Source organism: Lagopus muta, chromosome 3, assembly GCF_023343835.1.
Source record: "Lagopus muta isolate bLagMut1 chromosome 3, bLagMut1 primary, whole genome shotgun sequence".
Taxonomy (NCBI): domain Eukaryota; kingdom Metazoa; phylum Chordata; class Aves; order Galliformes; family Phasianidae; genus Lagopus; species Lagopus muta.
This window is the reverse complement of record NC_064435.1, coordinates 15,469,261-15,490,691: the sequence shown is the minus strand read 5'-3', so window position 1 is coordinate 15,490,691 and position 21,431 is coordinate 15,469,261. Positions and strand designations below refer to the sequence as shown.

General features: G+C 38.0%; 1 protein-coding gene across 7 annotated transcripts in view; it reads right to left on the bottom strand.

Annotated features, from left to right (window-relative positions):
- Positions 1 to 13,440: 13,440 nt before the first annotated feature.
- TRPS1 (transcriptional repressor GATA binding 1) overlaps positions 13,441 to 21,431 on the bottom strand; it is a 205,793-nt gene continuing 197,802 nt past the window's right edge. For all 7 annotated transcript variants that reach the window (XM_048940441.1, XM_048940447.1, XM_048940448.1 and 4 more), the window contains 2 exons: positions 19,756 to 19,878; positions 13,441 to 14,706 (listed from right to left, as the gene is read on the bottom strand). In XM_048940441.1, the coding sequence (XP_048796398.1) occupies positions 13,645 to 14,706; positions 19,756 to 19,878 (1,185 nt within the window). In that variant the 3' untranslated portion in view covers positions 13,441 to 13,644. The remainder of the gene's footprint in view (positions 14,707 to 19,755; positions 19,879 to 21,431) is intronic.

The following is a 21,431-nucleotide window of genomic DNA, read 5'->3' as shown; positions in this document are numbered from 1 at the left end:
CCCTTGTGCTGCACTCTGGCCAGAATTAAAGAGGGTTGGGAATAATCGATACTTAGAACAAGAAACCTTTAAGGAAACCCATAATCTACAGGAAATTATGTTGATTCAGTAAATGACATCAGCTCTGTGGGTTAATGAAGTAAATGCAGATTGTGACTCTAGTAGGTATTCATTCATTCAGTGGAAGCAGGAGGGTTTGGAGACACTGAAAGAATCAAGGTATTAAATATTATTTTTCTGTTATCTCAGTAGTGCCATGGGAAACAAGGATATTATTTAACTCAGTATATATCTCTGTATAGTTTTCACTGTAACATCTCAGCTTTTGTCTCTGATATCAAATATTAGCATTCACTCTCCTATGCATCTAGGAAATAGTTTCCATTTCGTCAAGCTTGTCAGGAAGGTTCATTAACTCAATATTGCAGAAGCAACAGTGCTATAAATGTGAGGCCATTTTTACTCTTTTACATTTCTTGTGTGTAAGAGAAGGAATTATAGTCCTGACAGATGTTGGCTAAAGAACTGACATTTTTCATGCCTAAAATTCATGTCCTTGTCTAATTGACCAAGTTCATTTTCACAGTTGCTAGAAATAGAAATAGATACCTTATCCAGAATGTTTTATGGAAAGCTGCACTTCAAGGTGTTCTGCAAACCTCCCAGTGCAAAATCTATATGGAAATCTAGAAATTTTTGCTTTAAAAATAGAATGCAAAATTATTTGTAATCCAAGTTGAGAAGCAAAAATAATACTTCACATCAAAGGTTGGTCTTGGTTTTCTTCATAGTATAAGAAGCTGGTCTGATGAATCCTTCTTGCACATGCCATAATATTCACTGATGTGAACTCACTGACACAATAATGCTATGTCTTTGTTTTCCTGCCTTATCCAGACCCCCAAATCCTCATGATGTTAATTATATAATTTATTATAAATACTCTAGGTCTAGATTTTCCATGTGTTTCAGTCATATAACTTCATGTAAAATAAAAGATGTCTTATTTTCAGGAAAAGACAGCTTGAAAAGGTTTTCAGCTTGAAAGAGCTGATTCTATCATCTATTTCAATGTGGAAACTCAAAATACATTCATTTAATTACAATGTGCTTTAAGTATATAAGGGAGTAGTGCTATGGATCTGTAATCTTTGGCCATAGTTCCTTCTCTCCTTTCTGCTTCTCCGCTTTCAGTGGGACCCTGGGAGTCTTATAATTTTAAAATTTACTATAGTAGGGTGCTTTTTATGGTGTTCAGGATCTGTAGTTCTTCTGTTTTCCAACTTCCTCTCTGTTCCCCAGTTTCTTTCTGTCCTCTGTACTCACAGAAAACACTTCATAAACCAAAGGAGGGTGGTGGTGGATTTGTACCATGTATCTTTGTAGTACCGTGAATCTACAGGGCAGGAGAGGATAAATACAGGCAGCAGCAGGTTTGTGGCAAGAGGGCAGAGCAGATTCAGCATCGTCAGATTTGTGTGTTGCTGTGCCCTCTGCACACACTCCTCCTACACTGGGGGTGAGCAGACAGGCAGCTGGGGGCTGTTACTGCTTCATTTCTTAGAATCACAGAATCATTAAGGTTAGAAAAGACCACAAACATCATCTAGTCCAACCATCAACCCCTCCCCACCATGCCCACTGATCTATGTCCCTCAGTGTCACAGTTGCCTCCAGGAACGGTGATTCCACCAGCTCCATGGGCAACCTGCTCCAAGTCTCATCATTCTTTCTGAGAATAAATTTTTCCTAAATTTGTCTCATCTTAATCCCTTACCCAGTGACAAAGAATAACTTAGGAAATTAGAATCCTTAGAGGCAACCAAACTGGGAAGGTGGTTAAAGCCAGATACTGTCCTATTATCAAATTTTGTTCTTATTTAAAAGGCCAAAATCGAGAATTTAGTTGAGTTTTGACTCTTTAGCATGGCACACTGTCTGCCCAGAAGAAGAAATGAACCCAACCACCGCTCTTCTGTCACCTGGGGCATCGGCAGTTGAGGAGTCCCAGTTTCAGCAGCAAGGTGCCTAATGAGTAATGTTAAAACTTTGTCTTAGTTAATCAGTATTAATTACAAAAGTATGAAAGGAGAAGAGGAATATCCTGACCTGAATAGAGATTGTAATTTCAATTACAGTTCAAATCAAATGTTTCAGTGTCTGCATAGGCAAATCCAGGAAGGACATTTGGGAATGTCTGTTTGTGTAAGGAAAAAAAATGGTGTTCTCAGGCTGTTTACAGGCAAATATTACCGTGTCTGAGGCAAAATGGAATCAAAGGTGAAACTGATAACCACCCTCAAAACTTTCTCCACCCAGAGAAAGTTCTTTATGTCCTTATGTATCTCATCCACAGTGGCTTGCTTTGGTGAGCAGTCTGCAGTGCATACCTTTATGCCAATAGTGCAACAAATACAGAGATGTGGTGTATCAGGATGCACAGTGAGAAGTGGGTGAACTTATTACTGTGACATTAGAAGCTGCATGAAATCCATTTATCTGGGTGGGCAAAGTAGGCACTTGCACAAAGCAACAAATGGGCATGAGGAAATGGCAGGACTTGATCACCCCTTCTGCCTAAGGAGAAGCAGACAGGCTGAAGTCATGCCATGAAGGACAATGAAGCCATGCTCACTGAAGGACAAGACATCTCTCTGGCACAGCAAAAGGAATGCCTTCATTGTTACAACTGAGGTTTTGCCTCCATGCTTCATACGGACTCCAAGCAACAAAAATCAATCTTGATGGATAGCTGAGAATCTGCTCTGAGTTGGATCAGTACAGCCCCATGGATTGTAGGCTTCTGAACACTTTAGGCTGACATTGGCTGCCAAGAAAAACCCCATACCACCTTTTTCCACGTCACTGACTGCTCGTTTTACCACCACACACTTATCGCTGACGCAGGTGTTTTTGTCACTGTGCTGGGAATTGGATCAGGGAATTAATGAGGGTTAAAAGTGACCTTTTGGGGGGCAAGTGGGAGATGATTAGTTCCCTGATCTCATGTATCTCATGGAAACACAAATACTTGTGCAGTAGAAGGAAGAAAGCAGTACAGGGAAGATAGGAGTGGGATTGCTTCTTTTGGCAGCACCTTCAGCTTGAAATGTTGCTGCCTTCAGTGTTGTGGCCTCAGGCAGATGATAGAAAGAAAATGTCTGAACTCTTTTGAGACATGTTCCCAGAAATCAGACAGTAATTGCATGATAGCGGTTATATCTGACATTTCCAAAAGTCCCTGGAATTTTGCTACACTTATGCATTCAGTAGCCTCAAGAGTTCCTTAAAATTAACCTTTACTAAGTACATATCTCCCCCCCACCCCCTTTTTTTTTTCATGTAATCACATTTCACTCTTGCTCCATTAATACTTTTTCCAGTCCTTATGTTCCGACCTGAATTTCCTATCTTTTCTGTGTATTTAGGCTTTCTGTCACTGCTCTGTGGCCAAATGTCTTTATCATTTATTACTACATGCAGGGTAAAGCCTGCCTTTTCTTATTTGGTAGTAATTCAGGGAGTTCTGTGCCATTCCATGTCTCCTCAACAGCAGCATAGTCTCTCTTCATGAAATGGAGAAATCCAGCTTAAGTGCAAACTTGCTAGCCTATTTAGGTAAGTTAATCTTCCCTATTACTTCTTGTTGTGGATAACTTGAAACAAGCTTTGTGTAACAGTTAATTGCATGCTTTCTATGAAAAGATTTTTAAGAGGCTAGTTTGTCTAGCACACAGAGGATGATATTGCATAATGTGATGAAAATGTCACAGCAGCCTCTAGCTTTAAATGCGTGTATAGGCACTGCCAGAAAATAATCAAGTGCATCTTCAGAAAGCAGAACTATATGTTTTGTTAAAAACCAAAAAACCAAACAACAACAACAACAAAAAAAACAAAAACAAAAAACAAGAACAAACATGCACTGAGATCTTTTAAATTGAATAATTAAAGCAGTTCAGGATTTTTATGTAGAGTGGCTTCCATCAAAGAGCTAGCAAAAATACTGTTTTAAATGTGGAATATAGGCACGGAATATTTTCTACTGTCAAGCCAAAATCTTCCTAGAATGGGAAGTGAAATAAAGCCTATTAAGTTCTAAGTAAAGCTCACAAAAAAAAAAAAAAAAAAAAAAAAAAAAAAAAAAGAAAGAAAAAGAAGTGTTGAAGCAAGTCCTTTTCAGAAAATAATTTCTCACAACAGAATTGAAATATTTTGTTTAAAATATATATATATATATATATATATATATATATTTGCCCTTTTCTGGGCAAGAAAAATAGGGCTGCTTCAAGAGTGTCTGTAATTGTAACAGCTTGGAATGGTTGGTCTAGTTCAGTTCTAGGAAACTGGAAGTGTGGGAATGTTCATTATTGTTATGTTTTTGTATTACTTGAAGCTAAAGATTAGCCCACAAAATTCATATTGTAAGACAAGAAAAAAAAACCAAACATATGATCTATTTGATCAAGTGCAGACATCTATTATGTATATATTGTATAACTCTGTCTACAACTGAGTTCAACAATACTAATTCCTCCCACCAGCACTAGGCAACATATCCCCTTTACTGAAGTGGATGCCTAGCTATAACACGTTTTCTACCTATAAAAGTTAGCCAGTTAAGTAGAGCAGGTTACAGATGCTGAAAATCAGGCAAAGCTGCCCTGGCCATCCCATCAGACAAGGGGAATGAGTAAACAGGCAACAACTCTGTTGGCAATGTGACATGCAGAAGGCCACTCTCTGCTCTGACAACACGGGGCCCACAGTTGCAAGCACTTGCAAACGTGCTGCCCCCCAAAACGTGCTCACACCCATTCAGCATGTTAAATGGCTCAGGATGCACCTCACGGCTCCTAGTGCTTCCCAGTGGAAAACTGTCCTCAACAGAATGGATAGGAGTAACACAGAGCTGTTTATATCCTCTCCCCACAGAACCAGGAGTGATCTCAGTGCTGACTCCTCAGCTGTGCCCAGCACCTGGCTGGAAGCACGTTGCTGGTCCCAGCCAAAGCGTGCTAGGGACTGCTCTAGCCATAAGCCTTGTACACAGTCATTACCCAAAGCCTGTGAATATTCTGAGACTGACTGACTGATAGACAATACAGAAGTTAGCCAGAGCCATGTTAATGGGTGTGATATGATTGTCAGTGTATCCAGTCCAGCATGTAATGCTTAATTGTATAGGTTAATGCATAATTACCAAAGGTTTACTGCGATGAGTTATTATGTAACAGTAAATAGATGGAAGAACCTTAGTACACCTGTAAACAGTTATGTGTGTAACATGGGGCATTTCATACTTGTGTCCAGCTCTCATCTCTTAGTGGCCTGTAACATACAGGGATCTTCATTCACTCCACCATTTCCATCTACAGATGTGCTTCAATTTTCTTGTACTCTGTCTCCAATTGCTCCCTGCTATGTATACCATAATCATAAGGAAGAAACATAAATGGACTGGATTTCTGATCATTTATAATCACAGAATCATGAACTCTGGAGGTCATTCAGGCTGGACCCCTTCAGAGGGTGGCTAGAAACCTCTCCTAAGCTCCTGCTCTGACCATCTGACAGACTGCATAGGGAAATGAGGATTCATAATGAGTATTTACAGTTGGACGTCCAAAGTATGCAGCGTGAATGGCACCCTTAGGGAACATTAACTTTGAAAAACCACCTTACAATTCTGAAAGGCTTCCACACCTCATACTTTCATACCATGGATTCTGCTTCCAGTTCTACTGGATTTAATATCTTACTTTGATTAAAAAGGGAAATAACATCCTCTAATGCTGCTTTGTGATAAATGATATGAAATGATAATTTAGAAAACTCTCCTGATCTATGCTTACACTCCTTAATTGTCTTGTTCTCTTAGAAGAATGATACAGTGAGGAGAGAGCTAGGTTATGTCGGGGCTTTGCTTTTTGTACTACAAGTCAGAAACAAAATGATTCCACTCTGAAACAAGACTATAGAAGCTGTAATGCCATCACAAAGCAAAACGTTAACCTTGGCTTATCTATGGCAAATTCAAGTCACCATTTTTTACAGTTTGTAACAGCTTTTATTCTTTTAAAATCTCTTTCTTTTCTATTCCTTTAAATGGTTGTATTTCTTCTCTGGGCAGCTTACTGACATTGGATCAGCATTGATGGAGCTGTTCACAGGTACGTGACAAAACTGTCACCCTATCACTCTCACCATTAAGCTGTCAATTCCACAATAGCATTAGGAAGTGAATCAGACACTTCCACTGACATTGTAACCACAACGTGTGAAAGACACTTCTATTCCTTTGTATGTGAAGAAGACACTTTCACTTACAGGAAAGACCCACGGAATCATTGTTCTGCACACAAGGATTAGCCACTCTTCAGGGAAATCAAAGGTAGCTGGTGTCAGTACAAACTGTACTTCCATCAGGTTTCAGCTGTCCTAACCATCCAGCGTAATTGCCCATTGTGGCTGAAGTACAGATAAATAAACTGAACTCCTTCACTGGCATTCTGCTGTTTCATTGATTTCATATCCCCACCTACTGTCAACACAATTTTATAAAGACAGTGTGGAAGTGGAAGTTATTTTTCTGTGATTCATCAATAAATAAGGTTATATGACAACTATCCAACTTCTTCCCCAGGAGCACAATACTGAAAGCACTCTTCTTCCCCTCCACAGAGAATAAAGCTGCTAACTCATTGTCGATTTTCTTATGCATCAGCTAGACACTCCAAACTATTTATGTACTTTTGTATTTATGTACTTCTGTATTTATGTTCTTTTATATTCTGGGCATGCTGTATGTGGGACAAAAACGTTCTGACCTATGCCAAGATGGCAGTAGTAAAACCTGAAGAGGAAACAAAGTCACTGCTGCCAGAACAAGAAGTCTCTAGATCCTTGGCACAAATTTAAACCCTATAATCACAACATATTAAGACCTGATAAAAGCTTCAGTGCGCACTTCTATGAGCTGTTTGCACGTGGAACTGCTGTTACAAGAGGAAGGCATTAACATTCTAAGCTATACAAATAGTAGAACCACAAAGGAAAATTTGAGGTCATCAGCTCTTAGAATTATGGACTCACATATGTATATGGAGACAGAAGTGCAACATTAAGCCCTGTTTTTGCTTCTGATTAGTGACAGATTTCACTGATCAGGGTTAGTTGTTAACAAGAACACACTATCCTCAACATGAAAATATTTGGTAATTTTAACCCTCTCTCAGTAGATACTGTATGCATATGTGTATCTACATATGTTGTATGTGTATACACATGTATATCTTGCGTGTATATACATCTATCTTGATGGTGTATATGTGTAGATAGAGTCTCCTGATATTCATAGAGCAGCTTTAATAGACAGTATTATTTCACTAAGCATAAAGTGGATGTCTCCAACGCTGCCTTTGAGAACGTTTTTTTTCCTTTACTACAGTTTCCATTTTTGTTAATCACAGGAAATTAAAAAGAGACTGAAAATGCACAGGGTCTGCATCTGAATTGACTGTAAGAATGAATTGCAGGGGGAAGTTATTTCTGGCACAGCGCTTCTAAAATTGAGCTCTAGAACATTTGTACTCTAACATTATAAACAGATTTTACCATTTTGTATAACTTAAAGACATTATTTTGCATGAGAGTGAACACTCTCTCAACCATGGAGAGGAGAAAAAAACCTATGGAGAAAGGAAATTACAGCATAATGGAAATTATGGCTGGGAGCCATACCACCCTGGGCTGTGAGCTCATCCAAACATGAACACCAGGCTGCGCTGATTTGGTCAGTGCTTCGATTCGAGATCTCTGAGGAAGCCTTCAAGGTTGCTGGAGGAAGTGGCAACTTTGTAGGTGGCACGCTGCTCCTGAGTCACTCTTGAGTCAAATAACTTGTGTGATGGGAGCAAGCTTTTCAGGGATGAGTTGCAGGCGTGATGTAAAACCACAGTCCTCAGTACTGGGGAGTATTTAAAGACCACCACGGACTTTGTGTGAAAGGTAGAATTGTTAGCCCTGGGGTACTTTGCAGAATCAGCCTATCTTATGCCATCCTCAAAATTATTCCAATATGTGCTCCTCTTTGGAACGAGACCAGCAATGTAATGCCAGGATTATGACTTATTAAAAAAAGTTCAAAACCCACTGAAGCAGAATTTCACTCTACACCTTGTCATTGACTTGAAGGAGTTTTGGATCACATCTAGAATCCATAATGCAGAAAGACCAAAATAGGGCGAATCTATTTCTAAAAGTGCCTCTCTCCTTTTCACACAGTCACTGTTTGTGCAGTTCTGCCTTTGCCTTTCAGCTGACATCACCAGCCATTACCCACACATGCTGTCAGGCCACATCGAGCTCTCACAGCAGCTCAGCTCCATGTTTTCTTCCTCCCCGGCCCCACAACGCTGCAGCGACACCACGACACTACATTCTCCCCAGAAACAATGACATGAATCCGATTTATAACTGGTGGTAAAACTTTATTATTCAAGTTTAGATGTAACAGACATCTTTGCTGCCTGAAGATTGTTTGCATAAGAAATACACCAAGAACATGTTTGTGAGTAGAAATGAACATGCACTATGAAAACCAAAAAACAAAACAAAACAAAAAACCCAAAACAAAACAAAACAAAAAACACATCCATGTGTTGTAAGGACAAAACAATAAGAGCCAGCATTCTAGAGTCAAATCAGGGCTACAAGTTTAATGATGGTTTTTAGCAACATGAAGTCATTCTTTATTAAGTACTTTTTTTTTCTTTTTTTCTATTTATCCTGCTGGTGAATTTTCTATAAGCTAAACATACAATGGCATTTTGAGATGTTTCCTTTTCACCTATTCTCCTTTTATATAAGAGCTCAGAGGCCAAAATGACAGGACATTGCACAGAAAACTGTGGTAGATGTTCGGTTTATTCTAAGCATTTTACTTTCCTAAGTGTATTGGAAAAAAGAAGAAGAACTAAAAAAAGGCTTTGGGTTGTGAACCATTAGATTATTGTCTTTTATCCCCTTAAAATGAGGGAAATTGGGGTTACATATGCTTTCTGTATAGGTAGCATCTCGCCAACTGCTGGCTCTCCAGAACCAGCTGCATGAAAGAAAACTGTGAGGAAGAGGGTAGGGATGAATCCTATTCTGGGGTAAGGAAATAATGCAAATCATTCTACTTGGCTCATCTTAACTTTACAGAAAAGTTTAGAAGGGATTTTTCACTTATCTATCACATTTGGGATATGCTGACAAATTGCTCACTATCCTTTGCCAAGCATAACTGTCTCCACAGAAGCAGAAGGAAATGTATCTACCCTTCTGGATGAACATCAGTGAACTTCTAATCTCTTTGGCTTTTCCTGACCAGTATTAGGAATTAGCATGTTAAACTGGCCAAGAAAAATCAATACAGGAGCAAGAATGGGAATATATTCGTGCATCCTGGGCAAAAGCAGATAGTAGACAATATCCTCAGGGCATAATGCAAGCAATTATGACTAGAAAGCAACACTGCCCTGTCCAGAGCTGGACTTAAAAGTCCACCCCACAGCTTCTAAATCAGATCTCCACACTGCATAATCAATGAGTCTCAGCACTGCATACAGTTAGCACTGGTGACTTTTGTTCTGTTGCTCCTGGTTGAAAAAAAAAAACCACCTCTTCCTCACCCTTAGCATGCTTACCCTTCCTAAGACGTCTCTATGCTCTCTCTTTTACAACTGACACCAGTGCACCAGCACACTTTTAGCCAAAGCAAAGATAGAAGGTATCCAGTGTCATCTTTCAGCATAGAGGCAATCTGGAGCAAAACTTCTGTTAGAAAGTGATCAAAGTTGAGGACCTGATCTCAAACTGCGCTCCAGAAAATCATCATCTCCTGCTGCATTAAATTAGGGGGCAGCAGCCACAAAGTGATAGCTTAAAGACAGTTTGGTTTGCAGAAGATGCTGCATGACAGGTCTGCTATACAGTGTTAATTCATCAGAAGTGGAAAATGTTCCTGTTCTGCAAGTTCCGATACCACACACCCTGTTTTTGAACCCTCTGTTCAGTTCGGGGTCCCATTTGAGATGCATTTTCAGATCTCCAACAATCACTCGTAAGTAAGAGAAGCACTACACTTTTAAGACACTGGAATGCTAAGAATAAAGACTCTTTGAAAGTATTAAGTTTTAGTGCTGCAAGTTGATTGAAATGCAGTGGGTGCACTGAATAACTGTGTGTGCTAACACGGGTTTGCACCTGAGAGTTATTTATTCAGGAATTATTCTTCTTTTTGATCCACATGAGGGGGACTGGAATAGGAATGGGATCACCTCTTTTTGTTAATAAGCGTAACTGTGCTCCCCCCATCCCAATCAAAGAGAACAGGCTACAGCAAAGTCCCATTTCTTACAAAACAGAAATCTCAGAACATCTCAATATGTCATGGCAAGAATAACACACTTTCTTTCCTCCAATTTTATTTGCACTATCTAGGTGCACTATTAATATCAAAATCTGTCTTGTTCTTTGCGCTCTTAACATTTCATTTCTCCTCATTCCCAAACCCTGATGGGTGTATTTCTCCTTATTGGCCTCTTGCATCCGAGTAGCAAGAGATACTTTGAAGTACAGGGCGGTGCTCAAGTTCTATAATGCGCATGTCCCCCATAACATATTTTGCCATGAAGATGCAGCTTCTATCCGTGAAGAAGCCACAGGTAGGTCTCGGAAGAAATAAGTCAAAACAGTAACTACTGATAACCGGCAGGCAGCTAAATCTGAAGCCAATAAAATCACTGCTAAGTGAGCCTAACGTTTTGTGGAAAAGCTGAAAAGGACACACACTGGACCCTGACGTAACAAAACGAGGGCAATCTATTTCAGTCCCCACAGAAAGAAAAAAAAAAAAAGAAAAAAAAAAAAAAAAAAAAAAGGAAACAAAAAATACCCAACAAAAATAAATCAACAAAAACCAAGTCAGAACTTATTACTGGAGAACAATAGTAAAAACATAACCAGACATTGTCCGGCAATGGTATCAAACAGGAGATTCATCTAAAAATAGAATAAGAAGAATGTGGCCCAATATCCTTTGCTAACCTAGAACACTAATAAAGGTTTATAGAACTCAACCATGAATGGATTGAGTGGGATTTTCCATATGCTGCTCACCAGTATAGAAGCAATGGGTGGAGCAGGAAGGAATGCAAGCCTAATGATGAACAATAGCCTGTCTGTGCCTAACAAATCAGAGAAACTGTGCAATAATGTTTCATCTGTGTGAAAATGCAACATCTGAAATACTGCCAAGGTCAGTGAGACCTTTGGTGATCTGCTGTATAAGTGCTTCTCATGCATGGTGATGGTCATTCCCGGCTCCCTTAGGCACGTTATTTTTCAAAAGACTACCAAAGTGCTGAATGTTTAGGCCAGTTCCTCCCTGTTTTCCTTTTGCCAACCCCTGTAAGACGTCTCCTATCATCTCTCCATTTATCTTCCACCTCCCTGTCTATCTGGTTAAGTATCTTATAAGTGCACCAAATCCTACAAGGGAGAGTGGTGAGATTCAGGTATGTTAAATACAAGAACGTTTTTTTTTTTTTTATGATGCTTTAGTTTCAATTACATGAAAATCTGAGAAAGGCGGCATGTAAGTGAGATCAGAATAGGACCCTTTACATATAATCTCAAGTGAGGATTTAGTCCAGAGATATTTTTATAGAACATTTTAAAAAATAAAATGCATGAATGGAGAAATAAAAGACAACATAGTATCAGAAAGACATTTTAAACTTCATTCGCTGCAACATTCATGAACCAGTTGAGCTACACCTGCCATCCAACCATAAGGAGCTAAGACCCTGCACTGCGAAAAAGAAACAAACCCAAACAAAACAAAAAAGCAACTGCGTAATATTGTAAAAATGGAGTGCAATGCTACTACAGAATGCAATAAAACATCAGCGCTGCATCGTCAAACAGCACTTATCAAAATAATTTCTGAAATGTTTCTTCTGAAACACAGACAAAGCAATAAAAAGAGGATATATGTTTATCATTTTAAGCATAACAATGTGAGTTAAGAGCTTAAGAATACAAAAGTACTTGGAATGAATAGTGCTACCCTTTTTCTCCTAAGTAGGCATAAAAATATTTTCATTTCCTTCTTGTTTTTCCATACCATTAATATCAACAAATTTCATTCATTTCATGTTATCGTTTACAACTTTAATGCACACACACAGAAAAAAAGATACCTACTGCAATAGAAATAGTTGCTTCATTACCTTGTTTGCTACATTTGCAAATGTAAACAGCGAGGCAGAGCCAGAACTGACTCTAATGCATGATGGAATATCTTTGTTGCATACGTACACTGTAGAAAATAATTATTCAATATGTCAGGCACCATTATTTGAAATGTAATACATTAATATTTACTAGAAAAATAAGGTTTTTTTTCTATTTGTTCTCCCAACTTCTTTAATGAAATAAGTTAATCTGACAGTGCATCCAGTAGCTTGTAATATCTTCTACATCCCTGTGGCAAAATAATAAACTACTGGTTGGGACACTATAATGAAAATGATTAAAGTCAGTTCTTGTACACCCTTGTAGCAAGCATGGAGGCTCGTCTAACAGCACCTTTAACCAATTATTTAATATTTAGTTATTTAGCCCTATTTCCCTGAGCAGTTATGCTGAGGAGCTTTCCCTTCATGGACAGTTTTTACAAAGCTTTAAGTATTAAAAAGTACTATGAAGACATTTAATGCTACTTAGCAAAAGCTGGTATAAGTCTACTGAAGGGACTGACTGGTATGTATAGCAATGTTAAGTCTGTGGAGAAGTAACCTTAGACTTTAAGGTTTAGAAATGTAATATATTAAAATATATTAAAATAAAATACAGCAGGTTACCTTGTTCCACGCAAATTAAACCCAGAGTGTGGCTTCTGTGTTAGAGACTTCACTAGCACAAAATGGTTTTCCTAGACTAAAGTATGCCAGAAAGAATGTAGTGATAAAATGGTAGCTAAAAATCAGCTGAGTCTGAGAAACACCTAGATGAAACTGCTGCCAAAGCTTTGAGGAGAAAGTGATCCTAAGGCATGTTGTAGGGCAGAAATTAGCCCAAATTCAAAAAAAGAAAATGACCTTTTAACATCTGTATATTTAACAAGTCTAGCTCTTATATACAATGTGCATATGTTCACTACACCTCTGCAGCAGTACATACATATACACATCTTTGCACTCTCGCCAGTTATGTCTCTTACACAACAGCAAAGATATCCAATGTTCGGTAAAATGTCCTCAAAGTTATTTGCCATGGTACACTGCATTCTGGCTAGCTTTGGTGGGCCATGTCCCATATTACTATCTCCTCCACCTACAGGCCACCACACAGTTGTTCTTTTTTTTTCTTGGTAACCCACTCATTTAAAAGAAAAAAAAACAAAAAAAACAAAAATAAAAATTAAAAAAAAAATAAGAAAAAGGAAGAAAAAGAAAAGACAAGGGGTTTAATATTGGATAAGGCATGCTCTCTATATGAAGTGCTTTATAGGTCTTCACAAGACATTACAAGCTATTGAATTCCCATCAAGGAAACCTATTTCTGTTTAATTGTGCTAAGTGCTAAGGTTTACTCTTTAGGTTTTCCATTCTTTTCAGCTTGTGCATTGTTCCTGTGTAGGCCCCTCTGGATGTGAGTTGTGAAGTCATACTTGTCCGTGCAAAGATGCTGGCATATGCTGCACTGGAAAGGTCCACTGTCACCATGGCAACTCATATGCAAAGCATACATCACTTCATCCAGAAAGACAATGCCACAGTGCACACACTTGGTAGAAAGTTCATCTTGAGTACTTCTATCAACTTTCTCTGTTTTTACTACATTCAAGGGACCTTCATTTTTTACAGTTGGTGGTGCCTTACTCTTTTCCTTGGAGGCACCATTTGCAGTTGGCCCAGGTCTGGAATGCTTTATCGCCAAATCTAGAGGAATGTCATTGTCTGATCCAACAGCTGAAAAATGAGGAGGCAGATTAAAGGTGGGATAAGGCACATAGTTTTGGCAAGGATTTGGTAGGCCAGGCACATGACTCAAGTAGTGTGGATTCCCAGGAACAGACAGCTTATATTTACTCCAGAATCTCAGCCAGTCAGCTTCACTCTGAAAGTCATTGTGTACAAACGGAAGTCCAAAAAGTGGGTACTGGTATTTTTCAATAGGGCTTCCAGGTGGTGAATAGTTTGGGTGTTTCGCAGGTCTCATATACTTTTCTATCGGGCTGCCTCTCTCTGAGCTTCCTTTCCCTTCTGATATGGATGAACTGTTGCCTGGGTCTCCAGTACTTTCCTGAGGACTTTTTATCTGAATGTGCAAAGGTTGCATCCTTTTGTGAATATCCAGAGATTGGCTGACCAATATTGGCTGCTGAGCAGAATGGCTTTTAGTCAATGAACCTTGGGCCTCATATTTACTGAGGCTGGGAAGCTGAATTTCTCTCTGATGACCTTCAGTTAAGTGATCCTCTGACCTCCTCTCTAAGGGGCTTCCATTGACTTGCTCCTCACTGCTACCCCTCTGCTGTTTGTTTAGCTGCTCAGCCTGAAGTGCCTCCGGGTTAAGGCGCTTTCTTGTTCGTCTTCTAATGATCTGCTCACCATTGTTCTGCTTTATGATGTTTAAAGGCCTGGGAGTCTGCATGGAACACACACATAATGAACAAAAGGGAAAAAGAAAGAGACATTAAACAAATCTACCCGACCAGGTTCATGCAAATTTCTCTTTTCTTTTGTGAAAAGATGTAATACAAGAGAGTTTTAAGGAAATTACTATTTTTCACAAATAAAGCAAACCAAAAGGCTGCTACTTGGCCCCTCATGTTAAAAATAAGCTGTGATTTGCTTTGTTTTATCACACTGAGTGAACCATCTCAGTACTATACCTTTTTGCTTAAAAAAGGATGAAGCCTCCAACTTGTCCTATTTCTGAAAAAGTCTGGGAGAGATCTGCTGAAAGAGGGTGCTGAGAGCTAAAGATTAGGTGGGGGATGCATGGCTCTACACACTAGTGTTACTCCATGTACTATGTCACAAGGGCTGGTACTAGCCAGGGGTTTGCACAGATCAAACTACACCAAGAACTGGGCATTACTTACCTTTACACCTATCCCATTTTTCTACAAATAAGAAATGACAGTAAAAACATGACTTTCTGATCATCACCACTGTTACCTAGCAGAACGGAGGCAGACCTGCACAAAGATGCTGGGACTTTGTCACCAATGCCTCTTCCTTCATTCCTCATTTATTTTTTCCCAGATTTTCTAATGCTGTGCTAAATGAGGGAGAGAGGAAGGCCCCAGAAGGAGGGAAAGGGTCTGCACAGAAAAAAACAGCCAGGAAGAGGCAGAACCAAGCAAGGCCTTCTGTTTCCATTTGATACTTCCCCACACCAGCTCAGAGTAGGTGGCCTATTTAGAGAAGAGCTGAAAATACTTCTGCACGAAGGAAGAAAAATAGTATGAGGTAGGACAGCTGCCAGGCCTCTTTGAAAGGCCCCTCGGCATGAAGGCAATGGTATGTGCATGAAAGATGGTACTGTAATGTCAGTATGTGTTGCTCTACTGGGCAGATGTTAAAACAACAAGACTACCTAAAACTCATTCAGTTTGGTGCTCTGGAGCTGCCATTTGTCTCATCCAAATGCAGACATAATCCTGATTTGGTTGGAGGCCAAAGAAGTGCCCCACAAAGTATTCCACTTATATGTTTACTTGGGAATTTTCCTTTTAACATTGTTTTAAAGAGCAGACTAAATTTTGGCCTACAATCAATATCCAATTTGTAACTCAAATGTAACATAATTTTGTATATTAATATAAAAGTATCCAGAGCTGGAGTTCTCACTCTTCTACTCATTTCTCTCTCTCAATATGCCATTTTCTCTTTTTCAATCTATTTACTTTCCTGATGTCTACTCATTTTTAATGGTTAACCACATTTTAGGCAGTGCAGCTACTTGTTCAAATTCTACTTTCTACTAAAAATCTAAATAAAAAGATTCTGATTTAGAGTCTAAATACACAAAATTTCAACTCAGCAGAAAAGGAGCATCTGAACCAATCTCAAAGAGACCAAAGTACGCCAAGGCAAAATCATGTTCAGATTAAATTAGAATATTTCAATGTAAATTTTATAATAAGTTAATAATAAGCAAATAAAGTTTATAGTTGCAGATCCAATGGCCAATTAATATACATATTACAAACTCAGCTTAACTTCCTTACTTTTTGGAAACACTGTCATATTGACAAAGTGTGACAGAACTTACGAATCTGTTGATGTTGCTCACATTAAACTTTGATTTATACGCTACAGAACACTTTCATATGGGTTCAGAATATAATTTCCAGAGATTTGGTAATACTTTTAACCTTGCTACAGGTATGAAATCTGATCCTGCAAGCAGTTACAAGAAACATCTTCACACCCGTAAAGGAGGATCCTCACACCCATCTGCATTTCAACTCACTTTGCCGGAAGTTAATGGCTGTAGGTACAACTTAGCAATACTTCTGACCAGTCTTCAGCTGATTAAAACAGCATATTCAGTCGAGTAACACTACACATGCATTTCCTATTTATAGTAAAAAGGGGCAGACAGAAATATTATGTGTGTTTGCAAGTAGAGACAAAAAAAATTACTCACTTCTAGATAATCAATGGGGCACTCAAATTAGAAAACAGAATTTGCCAAAATTTTCCTTTTCAAATGTCTTACATCAGATCTTTAATTATACATTACACATAATGTTATGAAGTACAATTTTTTTTTTTTGACATCTCTATCAACTGGTGATCTCCATCCCTCAAAAGTACAAGTAACATAAAAATAAAAGAAAATTCAGCAAATATTTCAGTGAATTATTTTGACTAGACTCCCTATATACAATAGGAAATTGCTGTGACCTCTGTACTAGGAGATCATTTATATCTAGTCCTAGAGTAATATGCTGTAACCCCTCAAGGAAGTAGTCTGAGAATTTGGCCAAAGAATCTCTACCGAACAAAATCTAGCTTTCCATGACTGTATTAGAGTTATTAAACAAAGAGGAATAATGCCACAATATAAGCGGTCAAATTCATGACTTTCTGGAGAGAAAAAGTCACTTTCCACACCAGTGAGTGTGAATATTGTGTATGTGCTTTCACTGACATGAAAGTATCTTTTTTCACTTGAACTATTTTAATAACTGACCATTTAAATATTATTACACATTTTGTAACATATTTGTCTGCATTAAGGGAGAGAAATGTGAAACATCTGACAGGCTTCATGCAAATGGTCCATAGATATATTGGTAGAAAGGAAATGTGACTCATACCAGGAATCATTGCAATATTAACATTTATCAGTCCATATGTCTTTAGTACTATGGGACAGATCATGGATTTTTCTCCTTACTAAATACCAGTAAAACATGAGAATAAGTGATAAGCAGAGATAAGTGTATGATGCACTTTCTTAAGCATTGATCGGTTAATGAGCACAGTAGTTTTAAGCAGTGATAATCCAATTAAAAGGTAGCTATGAAATGTACAAACCTACTAGAGGTGAATAATTTTATTCAGTTGAGTAGCATAATTTAGTTTAATGGGGCAGCTTAAAGGAGGGAACAGTTCTACTCCCTTGGATTTTTTTTATATTTTCAGCCTAATAACTGTATCATCCTATACTCCTTAATTAAAAAAATACATAAATGACAAATACTTACTATAATTTTTCATGAAGAGATAGCTAGAGAGATACACAGATAAAACAAATCTTCAAATTCTGCAGTTACACAAGAATATGGGACTGTCTTAAACAGTGTCCCAATGGAGACACTGTGGAGAGATGTGTTTGATTATTTAAGAACCCAGCTCACACCGAAGTTGCTACTGTATCACAGCAAAATGGTGTCTTAATAGAACTCTTTGTATTTGTTTGGTAGAAGTTCAATTGTAGATATTAATGTCAAGTATCCACTTAATGACAGCTTATTGTCATGCTTGGGCAGTGGATTTAAAATCTTCTTTTTTCCTGTATGTATAAATGAAGTTTGACATTGCATTGCTAACTATTACGGTGGGAAGTATGCTAGTTTGAGCCATATGGTTCAAAAGAATTATCTGAACTACGTTATTAATTCAAAACTAATACTTGCCTCTTTTATACATTCGTTAAGTTATACTAGTAATTATGACGAACTTCAACACTTTAGTTTAGAAATTTATATCATATAAAGGAAAAGTGGAAGCTGTCCATAGAAATTCTAAGAATAAATGGAATCAAATGTCAAATTAATGTTCCAAAGCCAAATTGTCCTTTTTAAACCTTTGTAGATGCTCAGAGTAATCAATGTAACTTAAATCAGAATGTATTTAGAACTTTCAGAGTTCTCCAGGAAAATGATACTTTCAGCAAGACCTGACCAAGACACTGGCCAGAAATCATGCATTAGTCTATCTTCTCTCAATTAGTTGTCATCTGACTGGTTGGGACGTTCTGGAGCTAAAAAACAGTTACTGGTCTCAGAAAACAGAGCTACTGCTTAACAATGGTGATCATCTTGCTGCTTACGAAAACTGGAATACTTGCTATAAAGTGATCTTGAGTAAACAGGATTGTTATATGGCCTGCGCATGAGACAAAGGAGAAAATCCATACAAATTATTGACTTATTTAGAAGCTTATGCCTCAAATTTGTAGATACATAAGCACTTGAGTAATAATGCATTTGAAATAGTTTCCTGTTTTTTTATTGCTGGTTTTTTTTTTGTTTGTTTGTTTGTTTTTAATGTAATTTCTAAAAAATGTTTTAAGAAAATGCATTCTCAACCAAAACACAGGTTTCTGATTTTGGCTGAAACTCTAGATTGTTACACTGCCTTGGCAAATTCCCAAAGTCCAGCCTCCCTTACCAAAAACCAGCACCACTTTCTAATTTCATAGCAGGGAATAATATTTAACCCAACATTAAAAATAATATTGGGTCTTAATCTAAAAGATTCTGAGCATTTTGGAACAGATCCAAAGAAACACTTAAACGTGGCTTTCCTGGACCTGGACCAAAGCATTCAATATCTCTCAGGATCAAGCCAAGTGTCGATAAGATGAAAAGCAATACAGACAGCCCATGATTATTATTATTATTATTCCATGCCTGATCCAGAGGAATGATGAAAAATTATCTCAGAAATTAATGAGTGCCATCGCATGAGCAGTTCCTTGTTACTTCTGAATCCTGAAGCAGACTACAGGAACTTTGGAAAAAACCTAAAAAAAACCCAACCAACAAACAAAAAAAACCCCAAAGAATTTCTACGAAATTTGGTGTGAAGAATAAAGGGGGGAGAAGAGTAAAAGCAAGCAAAAAACAGTATTTTTGATAAGTAGAGAGCTTCATCACAACATACTGTTTGCCTATAAATGGAATTCCCAGAAAAGAAATAATTTTCCCCTTATTTCGTATCAAAATAATTAAATGCATCAGTGGTGATCTCAAACACGTCTACCCACAGCATCCCAGCTTTTTGCATAATGAATCACATCTGATTCCAAAGTGACCATACTGCAAATCCCCATTAGGAAATTAACTGCAGGCCAGGGAGTGGTAGTAATCACACAACCAGGCAAGACCACAGTTGCCCAGCTTAACTGTATAACCCCTTTTTTCTGAACAAACCAGCAAGTTCTTCCTACCGAGTGAAGCTTCTGGTAGAGGCCACACGCATTGCATACATATCCACCATTTGCATTCTTTCGCCAGAGAGAGGTCTTTGTGGTCAGGCAATTGGCACAAAAAACACCCGAGCCTCTACGTCTCTGAAATAGGGAAGAAGAAAAAAAAACACAGAAAAAAAAAAAACAGGTCAGAGGTGAGTCACATGATCTGCGGAGTTAGGACAAATCAACACAGGAGTTTTGTCTCTAGACTGGCAACAATGACAGTATAAACCCACACTGCCCATAATGAGGTCAGGTTCAATTGTGCTTAATAGGCACCACTGATTTTCATTATAATTAACCCTGGAGTGATGGATGAGGTGTGTGAAACACCAAAGCCTTTTCAGAATAACAGCTTTAACTTTTTGAACTTCAGGTTTTGTGCATTTAATGATGGTTTCTAAACAGCAAATTCTGAAAACCACTCTGGAAGCTGACAGAGAACATTCTGTAAACTTCTCCTGTTTTGTTCACTGCGTTTCACAACAGATTATTTCTTTTCCCTTTGCTTGATTTTAAAGTGCGATTGGTAACAGGGATCCCGAAACATCACCATGATAATTAGTTGCAGTTTGTATTTGCGTCATACTAATTCCTTTACTAGAGACTATACTTCATTAATTGAATACACGATATTCAGTTCCAGTCGTTCCCACTCACTTCAGAAAGCAGAGTAAGAGCATAGACTTCCCTCCGCCCGCTAAGAACAAGGAGTAACCTCTGCCAAACAAATAAAAGTACAGTATGCTTAATGAGACCTCTTTTGAGCTTTACCTGAAATCCAAGAAAACAGTCTCATCAGCACACAGACATATTTAGTTTATTCAGGCAAAGAAAGGCACAGTACAACTTTCCTAAATACCAACTGATTTTTAACCAGACTGAGCTGTGCATTCATCAGCTTTCATAATGATCCAAGAATATTTAAAAGTAGACAAGTTTATGAGTATTGCTCATTAAATTCTTTCTGCAGAGCAATGATTTTATTAAATCTCTCATTTAAATAAAAGTCAGGCTGTGTTTGTGGGCACAAATACTAATAAGCAGGAAATGGAATTCTTTTGCTGAAAAGAAAATCTGAATTTCAACTCTGTTCCCTTTTAGCAAAGGAAAAAAAGTCAGTAAGAAACCTTCAGCATTGAAGATAAGAATGGTTGAGTACAGAGAAAAACAGTCTGGGTGAAAACTAATTTTATTATAAATTAAAAATTACTAGCACTATAAGTCAAAATTTCAGGGTTTCATAAAATTTAAGTAATTTATTTAACTTTAGTCTATACTGTAGAAGACCAGTGTTCATGCCAAAAAAATACAATGGTTATAATTGTACTCTGATACATTTCAAATGGAAAGCTTTCTGCAGACATAATTTTGGCTTCAAGACTGGAACACTTTCTTGGCATTGAAAGGGCATTTGATTCATCGGGTGTTTCACAATGTATCACTAAAAAGACCTGGTGAGCAGCCAGTTCCCTATAGGGTAATTTTTCCATCCAGATGCAAGTGCTATCAGAGGCCCTCGTCAGCTAAACTAATTATGATCTTGCATTTGCTGATGCCTGCTCACTCTAACATTCGACATCCTCTATTAATCATCAATACAAGGAAAATGAATGAAACGTAAAGAAACGAGGGCTGGTAAGCTGCACAGC